Below are 9,529 nucleotides of genomic sequence, written 5' to 3'. Positions count from 1 at the left end.
CTTTTTGAGACAGGGTCTCCCTGCAGCCCCAGCTGTCCTGGAACTCACTATGTAGACCAGACTGGCCTTGAACTCACAGAGATCCACTTGCCTCTGCCTCCCAAGTGCTGGGATTAAAGGTGTGCGCCACCACTCCCGGCTAATATTTTTTTACATGGCAGTACTTCTTTCTAGGCCTGGGATCAGCTGTTACTGACTCTAGATACACATACTGCTTATCTGTCTGTGAGTCAGACCTCAGGTCTATGTCTGAATTTTTAAACCTGTCTGTTGACTAAGAAAGCAAACCTAGGACATGCGATTTTGCTCCCTCCCTTGTGCAGTGCCCTTTGTCACCAGAAAAATATTAATAGCAAGCAATATTTTATGTATGCTGCATCCAGCTGCTCCTTGACCCTGGGGGCCTAAAGGCACAATGGCACAGGCTGCACTGCTCAGCAAGGGCCTGCGCTCCCCATCATCTTAAAGCAATTACTGAAGTGACCACATACTCAAACTGGCTTTAAAAACCAGCCCACCCAACCATGGCCACCACTGCTTCCTTCCAGCCACCCAGCAGTAATGGATGCACTGGACTGAGATCAAATTAAATAGAGTACCGCAGTCAGAGACCAACTGTGCCCATAGAAAGAGGCAGCCCACCTTAAATCCCAGGATGTGGGGCTGTGATTAGTAGGTTTCCACAATATGGTTAGGGGCAGCCTTACATTTTTCCCAGTGGCTGGACTTGGGAATAATGTTGTGACACAGAGAAATTTATTTCCTCTCCATGAGGCCAAACAAAGCTGTCTGAGATTCAATGTCTCTCTTTAGTCTCTATTACTGAATTGAAGCTAATCAATTCAAATTCAGTTTCAGCAACATTAGTCAGGGAAAGGAAAGGTATGGTAGAAGAAGAATGCAGGGCACTGTTCACACCAAAGATTGTCATCCCCATAATGAAGATCAAATGTGCAGGAAATTGGTCAAACCAGTTTTTAACAATAAAAGGTTCAACCATTACACAAACCTATGAGTTCATTTCCTACAGTTACTCCCTTCAAGGGAGAGATCACCCTTTTTCTATTGTCTATTATAGGAAAATAAATCCTACTATTGGTTTAAACATAGAAGCTGAAGGTTCTTCCACTTGTGATTTTGGTGTCTCTCAATGTAGAGTGTCCACTAGAGGAGGTAGTGCACATGGATAGTTGATGTTCTAGACTCATGTAGCCAGGTGAATGAACATGGAACCTGCGACAGGCTTAGATCCCCAGAAGCCCAGGAGCCTGGAGAGTTCTGTCTGTGTCCAGGAACAACTTCAGGTCCAGAGCTGTGGAAAGGCAGGCTGGGTGCCCTGTAGGGGGACTCCTCCAGTCTCCTCACCCTGTATCAGCAGAAGCCACTAGGAAGACACTGGATATGGCTGCTTTCACACCTGCCTTCATGGTGACTCCTAGGTCCTCTCTAAATTAGAGGTAGAGCCCTTCCTCTAGCTGTTACCCAGTCACAGAGAACAGAGAAGTGGTGTATGGTCCTTGGTGGGAGCTAGGCAGGCTGGCTTCACAGCCCACCTCTGCTCCAAACTGTTCTGTCCTTCACTTCTTTGTCTGCAATATGGAAATAATAATAGCACCTATTTCACTAGGTTGTTATGAGAGTTAATTTTAAAGGATATAAATTAGGTGTGGACTGAAGGCCAGACAGCATGCCAGTTTCCGTAAATACAGCCTCAGGCGAATGCCAAGCTGAGACCCTGAGCTTGGACCCTCCCCTTGTGGTTTTTGGATAACACAATTATCATTCCTTTTTTTAGTGGGCTACTTGACAAAGCTTGTCCCTTCTTGATTAATGAGGTATTGTCACAGAGGATTGTAGCCTCCTCCCACCTCTCACCTCCAGCCCAGGTTTTCTTTTCAGTGACAAGAAAAGTGCTCTGCCCAGCCCCCAATGCTGTGGCTCCCAGGGGCCTCTCCGAGCTCAATGGAGACCCAGGGATTCACCCCTTGATGGCTCCTGATGCTTCCCACACTCCTCTGGGTTTGGGGGGAGGGGCACAGGCTGGGGGGGGGTCAGCCTTGGGTGCTGCCTCGGGCGCCCTCTGTTGGTAAGACTGTTGTGGGCCTGCCTCTCCAGCCTAGGTCCTCCCACCATCTGCAGGACAGCACCCCTCAGCTAGCCTGGCCCTTTAAACCCCTCTCCACCTCCACCGCAGATACCAGGGTAAGGCTCCCTTGCTCTCCACCTTCTGCTTTGAGTGCCTGCAGCTGAGTAAATATTTTCCCTCTCTCTGCCTTGCATTTATGTTCAGTTAGATATAATAAAAGACAACCCCCTCCTTCATCAGCCATAAAACAAGAAAAAAGACAAAATGGTGTTCATATTGTGTGGGAACACTTCTTGATTTCTCTGAGAAGCTGGCCCAATAAAATGCTGCGAGTGTCTGAAGAGAAGAGAATATTGAGGTGGCACCTTTGGGTGTTTGCGCTGCACTTGAAGATGGAAATACTGCACAAGTGCTGAGCTGTTGGTGTGGCTTAGAGCAAGAGAAAGATGGTTATCGTTTCAGCCCTCTTGTATGTGTAAAATCTTTTTTGTCTCCTGGCAGGTGATCATTTTTTTCCTAGAAACCAATTAGCTACTAAAATTAAACATGCTTCTCTTTAATCCTTTTCATAAAATGGTCTTGAAATTGGCCTCAGCTTTTCAGAGTGAGCTGCTGACCCAGTTGTAATTGGAGATGCACCCGGGCCCCCATGCATGCACATCAACCCCCTCTCGCCAGTCCTCCACCCGCCCAGCAGAGGCCAGGTGCTCCCCACCTGGGGACTCTCTGCCAGGGCCAGGCCTTATCTTGGCAAAGCGTAATGTTCCCTCAGATTATCTTGTTCTCCTGCCCAAGTGCCCTGATGTCAACTGGTGGTGTTTTAATCACCACAAATGCAGGTGATGGTCAGATTAGCCAGGAGAAAGGATGCCTGCTGGTTGTTTTGCAGTGATGTATTGTTTATGGGATTAATGTTCCTAATGGCCGAGGATGTCAGCTGATATTTATTTCTGTAAGCTGTCTTAGCTGTTCAGGTTCAGTGGCTAGATCCACGGTAACAAGAAATGTGGGGTTTGGGGTGTCATATGTGCCTGACATACACAAATGTGTGGGACCCAAATACAGGGCAAGAATTTACTGCAGGGGCTGTCTTGAATTTTATTCTGGGCTTCTAAAGGAACTTGCACATTCCTGAAGGTCAGGGAGCCTCTGGGGAAGGGGGGCATCCAGGTATGGCTCCAGAGGGGGTTGAAAAGCAGGTCATGTCTGACAGGCCTGGCATCCGTGAGGAACTGTGCTGCCTGCCAGGTGGCTGTAGGCATTGTGTGGTTTTTTACTTCAGTCCTTTCCAGCCTGCTAAGAGGACACTTTTTCAAGGTCGCTGTGCCTTTAAGGGAACCTTCTCCCAGTCCCTCTGCTTGGTAGCACTTAAAGCTACAAGAAGCTGGCCAGACCCTTTTAAATCTATCTATAGAAATAAATGCTTATTGCCCCTGTGTGTGTGAAGTAACACCTAATACAGAGGGTTTGTTTTTCCAAAAAAATTTAATTTAACCCAAGTGTACACTGTCACACTGTAAACACTGGGGCGCACCAGAAGGGGAGCTTATTGAATTAATGCCCTAGCAAAGGTCAGCTTTTAAAAAAAGCCAAAAATGGCTGGAATCTTTCCTGATAGCTCCTCAGTCAAGCCTTGGACCCAGGCAGATGTGTTTATTTTTTCAGAGGGAGTTCCTGAGAACCCATCTCAAGTTCAGATGCTGGGCACCTCCCCCCTTCTGTCTTCCTCCCTCTCTTAGAAACCTCTGTCCTCCTTTCCCTGAGGTCACTGCCCTGGTCACCCAGGTGGGCCCCTGGGGCCAACAAACACCCTAGAGTTGGTGGTCCATCTCTCCTCCCCTTGTGGCCTGAGCTCTTGAGGTCTTTCTTGAGGCAACTAACACTGCCTTTCTCTGCCCATTTCCCTTTCAAGGATGGCATGAACTGGGTCTGCAAAAATGTCAATGCAAAGAAGAAATAAAATCTGGCCGAATGGAGACAGGAGCTGTGGGAGCTGAATTCGGCCCTGAAAAACACTGATTTGCTGCTTTCTGACCAAATGTTTTTCCATCTGTGTAGAGCTACAGCTGTTTGAAGAGCGGACACAACACAGTTTAGAAAGAATCCCCATTCCAGCAGATTTTAACTGATCTTGGAGGTTCAGTATCATTTTTCAAATAAAGGAATTATATTATTTCCTCTGCATAACTGAAATAGTATTAAATGTCTCAAAGCACATGACTAGAAAATGAGATCTTTTAAATGAGCAAGAGATTGCATTGCAGTTTAGACAATTCCAGTGGGTTTTTTTTTTTTTTTTCCTTAAAAAAAGGGAAGAAAAAGAGGACGAAGCTGTTTGTGCTGAGTTCATTTATTTACTGACCTGTCCCTTCACTCCTCAGTGGTTGGAAACCACAGACTATATTTGCTGGTGCTGGTCAGATTTTTTTTTCCCCCATTCCTAACTGAACCAGGGCTTTGGTCTATCCAGCAGGAAGCTGCTGGGGAGGGAAGGGATAGCAGATGATTAAACCATCTTGTCATGCAGGTAAGAGACTGTATGTAATCCTCATTCTTTGGACAGAAAAAAAAAAAAAAAAAAAATCCATCCTTGAAAGCAAGTCACTACAGAAACATAGCTGCACTCCAGGCCCCCTAGCCAGCCACGCAGGGAAGCAAATTCTTAAGACTTTTGACTGTAATGACATCTGGAATGTAAGGAGAGGTGGGAGGTTTAATTCCAGAAAAATTACAAGGTCCTTAAAAAGCCCTCACATCGAGGGCTCAGGCTAGCGTAAACAGGCTTTCTCCAGTTCAGTGGAGCAGGGAGCAGCCGACTCTGAGATTAGCTGACTTCTCCACTGCAGTCCTATAGAAAGGATTTCTAAAGCTCAAAGAATTCTGTGTTTAAATGATCACAATAGGCTGTTGCTATCAGATTTTTAAAATAAACGCAGCTTTGCCATGAACCTGCTCCACTGAGAAAAGCCAGGCAGATCAATTTTGAAGAAAGATCAATTTTTACAGTGCTGGCAACTAGGTGGTGTGGGATGCTCATGGGTGGAAAGCGTTTGCTGCTGGTTGAGCCCAGGGTGTGATAGCAGGGGCCTTGCCCAGGGAAGCCATTGTCACCCCATGCTGATCTCTTATGCCTCTTTCCAGCAAAATGTGTCCTCTGTTGATTGATGGGGAGGAATGACCAAAGCCTTCTCCTTCCCCAGTTGCAAAAGGAGCCTTCAGAGAGCCCAGCCTCAAACCCCGAAAGCAGGCTAGAGCATCGCCGCTCCTGAATTGAACTCTGTTCTGGGCATAAGCTCAGTCAGGGCTTTTCAGAGAATGAATAAGAGACTGTCCAATGCCTTGTAGGTCCAGGGAGGCCAGCTGCCTTTTCATCCTGGGAGGTGGCCCTTTCCAAGCCCACCAAGGCATGTGAACAGGCAGAAAGGACAACTTTTTCTGGACAAGACTCTGGCTGGAGAGGCAGCAGCCTGGCTAGTTTGAAAGGTGGCCTGGGGCAAAAGCCATTAACAAAGCTAACATGGGGGAAAAGGTACCCTAGGGTTTCTGTGGACAGACCTGTAAGGGCTTGCAGGACAAAAGAAGGCGAGGTTTTTAAACTGCTGAGATAGTTGCTCCCAGCAACAGCTTTCACTGACTTCTTGGCTCACCCAAACTACACTTGCTTTGAATGGTGGCAAAACAGAGCTATAAGGACAGAGTTATAATGCCCCTTCTCCAGTCTGAAAATGTGGCTTTAGCTCTTGAAAATTGTTTTTCCTTCTAAATAGTGTACCGGGAAGTTATCTGAAGAACCAAATACTTGCTTTGAGGGCTGCACTTTTGGAATGCTGTAGCAGGGAACTTTGACTGGCAGTGCATGAGCTGTAAAATATTTTTGGTCTCTTACCACCAACACCAGGAACTATTCTAAAGAGCCCTCCCCAGGCCCCAGCTAGCAGGCAGAGCCACTTGCCCTGCTTTGAGCAGCCTCTGTAAATGTCCACATTTGCTTTTCAACTAGAGACACGAGATGCTGTGGATGTCACACGTTTTCATCTTCCTTGTGAGCCCTGTTGAACCCTCCTCCAGGGGCTCCTAGGGTAGATGAGTGGAGCCTAAAAAATGCAGAGTTTGAAAGCTCCCATTTGTAAAAACAAAATACTTGTAAAGTCCCCTTTTCTCTCTACAGTGCCATTCCTGCCCCCTGTGGCCAGGACCAGGGGACAGAGTCTGAAGCTAGAAAGGGGATGCCTCCCACTTTCTGTGCCTCCCCCACTCTAGTGAGCCCTGCTAAGACTTTTGCTCTGTGCACCATTGTATCTCAATATGCAGGGGGAGAGTACTGAGGCCAGAGGGCAAGCTAAACCAGAAGTGTGAGCTCAAACCAGTTGTGGGAAAAACTGAGCCCTCCTCCCACCCGCCCTGTGCCGCTGCTTTTGGCTGGATTCCCTGCGCCCAGTGCAATACACCCTTTCCCCTTTGCGCTCCCTTGGTTACTATGGAAACAAGGGTGTCATTGATGTGGGCTGAGCTGGGGAACATGTCGGTGCACAGCTGAAAGTCAGCGATTATACTGGCGGTTAGCTCTGTGCCGGGTAGAGAAGTCCTCAGCAGCCAGAGATGCTGTAGAAGGATAAGTCCTGATGCCGATCTCTCTCTCCTCCTCCATCTCCACTCTTCTCTCCCCTGGCTTTGACGATTTCTTTATTCCCCTCTGGACTAAAGTCGTGGCTATTTTTATGCCACTCTGTGCCCCACCAGCACTGTTGGCCGCTCCTTATCCGGCCAGGCCTGGAGGGTGACACCATGTCACCCTCACCAGGACTCAGTCTCCATTCCCATCCACAGTGTGCTTTGATTTCTCTTTCCTCTACTTCTTGGGGGTGCCTCTTCCTTTTATTTTTAGCTCTGCTCTCCATGTGGTTTCAGGGTTCAGTGTGATCCATCCAAAGCTTCTTTTTTTATAGTCCCTTTTGAAAATGATAATCAAAGGAAGGGATGTGGTGTTTGGTCATGTGGAAAGCTCAATGTATAATTTAGACATCTATCAAAAATGCAACAAATAAAATGTAGCTGAAATGAAGGTAGCCTGGACTGTATTGTGTTCTTTGCTGAAGCTTTAAGAGGGCCCAAGTGCCTTTGCCCTTGTTGGGGTTAGCCTTCCTCAAGGGCTGTTTTCAGAAACATAGAGATAATGTGAATACCACCACCACCAGCAACAGTAATAACAGCAAGCCTTTATTCTGCTCTTTCTGCTAGGCAGCATTAGCCCTACTTTACAGTTGAAGAAACAGAGGCATTAGCCTCAGTTAAGGAATTTGCCAAAATCACAGTCACTAAGGGTGAGTGGTACCTGAAACCTGGGTCCCCTGCCACCTCTGGAGGACAAAAAAAAAATAGCACAACAGCCCACTTCCCAGCAGTCCCAGCTCTGGCTTCTTGCATCCTCCTTATGGGCACCCTCCCCCTCACATCCCTCTGCACCAGGTGTCTCCTCTAGGACTACTGATCTCCCTGGACTCCATGTCCTAGAGGCTGCATGTTGTCAAAACAGCATGATTGCAGATTCCTAACTCTCCTTTGTATAGGTCCAGCCCCTGTGGACAGCAAAAAGGAAGGAGGTACGAAGAAAGGGTGTCCACAGCACTTCTGACAAGACTTGTACAAACACAAGCTGACTCAGAGAGGGTGGAGGAGGTGGGCAGGAAGCCCCAGCCCTAGCTAAGGATCTATTGACAATCAATACGTGGTGGGATAAATTTTTAAAATTGGTAAAAAATAGACAAGGAGTAGGGCAGGGTGGCGCACGCTTTAATCCCAGCACTCAGGAGGCAAAGGCAGGCAGATCTGTGAGTTCAAGGCCAACCTGGTCTACATATTGAGTTCCAGGCCAGTTGGAGCTACAGGGAGACCCCATCTCAAAAAGACCAAATAAATAAATAAAATAAAATAAATACCAAATAAATAAAAGAAAGACTAATAACAGAAGATATGAAGTGGGGGTAGTAGGGTGAGAGTATGGGGAGGAGAGGGGAAGGGGAAATGGGGAGGGGTCTGAAGACGATCAAAACACATTGTATGAAATTCTCAAATCAATAAAAATATTTCAGTAGGTGCTGGTAGTGGTGGTGCATGCCTTTAATCCCAGCACTCAGGAGGCAGAGGTAGGTGGATCCCTGTGAGTTCAAGGCCAGCCTGGTCTACATAGCAAGCACCAGGCCAGCTAGCTGAGGCTACAGGGAGACCCTGTGTCAAAAAGACCAAAAGAAAAAAAATTTCAATAAATGAAAGAAAGTTAGGGTTCTTGGGATACTTGCAGTTACCTACCTGTTACCTACCTGATTCCTGAGACAGGAAAGATAGTTCAAGGGAAGCCTAGGCTACATGAGACCCTGTCTCAAAAAATTGAAAGTAGCATAGGGAATACTCACCCAAAGATACATGGTAGTTGACTCTAGAGCCAAACAGCCAAGGAGCTGTCTATCCTCTGGCAGCTTACTCATACAGAGCTCCTCTGATTCCAAAGAGCCATGTATTTACAAGGGTGAACTGTTGGCAGGAGAGGGGAGCCAGAGGCAGGAGAGAAAAAAAGACCTATAATGTCAGACACATTACAGGACATTCAGTTCAGCTTGAATTTCGGATGAACAAAGACTAGGTTTTTTGGTTTTTTTGTTTTTTTTTATGTGTATGAGTGTATTGCCTTCATGTATGTGAGTGCACCCGTGTCATGCAATGCCGCGGAGGTCAGAAGAGGGCTTCGGATTCCCCTGGAACCGGAGTTAAGGACGGTTCGTAGCTGCCATGTGGGTGCTGGGTATTGAACCCGGGTCCTCTGCAAGAGCAGTCAGTGCTCTTAACCACTGAGCCATCTGTCCAGCCCTGGCAATGACTAGTTTTTAATTCAGATATACCCCATGCACTATTTGAGACATTGTTAAAATACTCAGGAAAATTCAGTATTTATCTGAAATTAACATTTAACTGGCTATTCTGGGCTTTTGTTTTTCTTTTGATAAACATAACATTCTTACCAAGGATTAGTAAATAGTACAGTGTAACTGAAATGTATCTTCAGCTGGGCAGGATGGTACAGGCCTGTAATTCCAGCACTCGGAGGCTGGCAGGCTTAAGACCAGTCGAGTCTACACAGGGAGACCCTGTCTCAGAAAAGAACACAAAACAGTGCTAGCAAGATGGCTGGGGGGAACACAAGCCTTTAATCCTAGCACTCAGGAGGCAGAGGCAGGCAGATCTCTGTGAGATGGAGACCATCTTGGTCTCCATAGCCAGTTCCAGGCCAGCTGGGGCTAGAGAGAGACCCTGTCTCAAAAAAGACCAAAAAATAAAAGTTAAAGATGGCTGGGGGCGGGGGCTGGAGAGAGATTGCTCAGTGGTTAAGAGCACTTGCTCTTGCAGAGGACCTAGGTTCAGTTCCCAGCACCAATATAGCAACTAACAACT

At 47.0% G+C, this 9,529-nt stretch overlaps 1 protein-coding gene across 1 annotated transcript in view; it reads left to right on the top strand.

Moving 5' to 3' along the window:
• Arl3 (ADP ribosylation factor like GTPase 3) overlaps nucleotides 1-7,152 on the top strand; it is a 49,724-nt gene extending 42,572 nt beyond the window's left edge. The window contains exon 6 of the mRNA XM_008845659.3: nucleotides 3,999-7,152. Coding sequence (XP_008843881.1) covers nucleotides 3,999-4,046 — 48 coding nt within the window. The 3' untranslated portion in view covers nucleotides 4,047-7,152. The remainder of the gene's footprint in view (nucleotides 1-3,998) is intronic.
• Nucleotides 7,153-9,529: the final 2,377 nt, after the last annotated feature.

The sequence above is a fragment of the Nannospalax galili genome, unplaced genomic scaffold, assembly GCF_000622305.1.
Source record: "Nannospalax galili isolate Female #2095 unplaced genomic scaffold, S.galili_v1.0 scaffold161, whole genome shotgun sequence".
NCBI lineage: Eukaryota > Metazoa > Chordata > Mammalia > Rodentia > Spalacidae > Nannospalax > Nannospalax galili.
The sequence above is the reverse complement of the archived record's forward strand: the minus strand, read 5'-3'. Positions and strand labels throughout refer to the sequence as shown.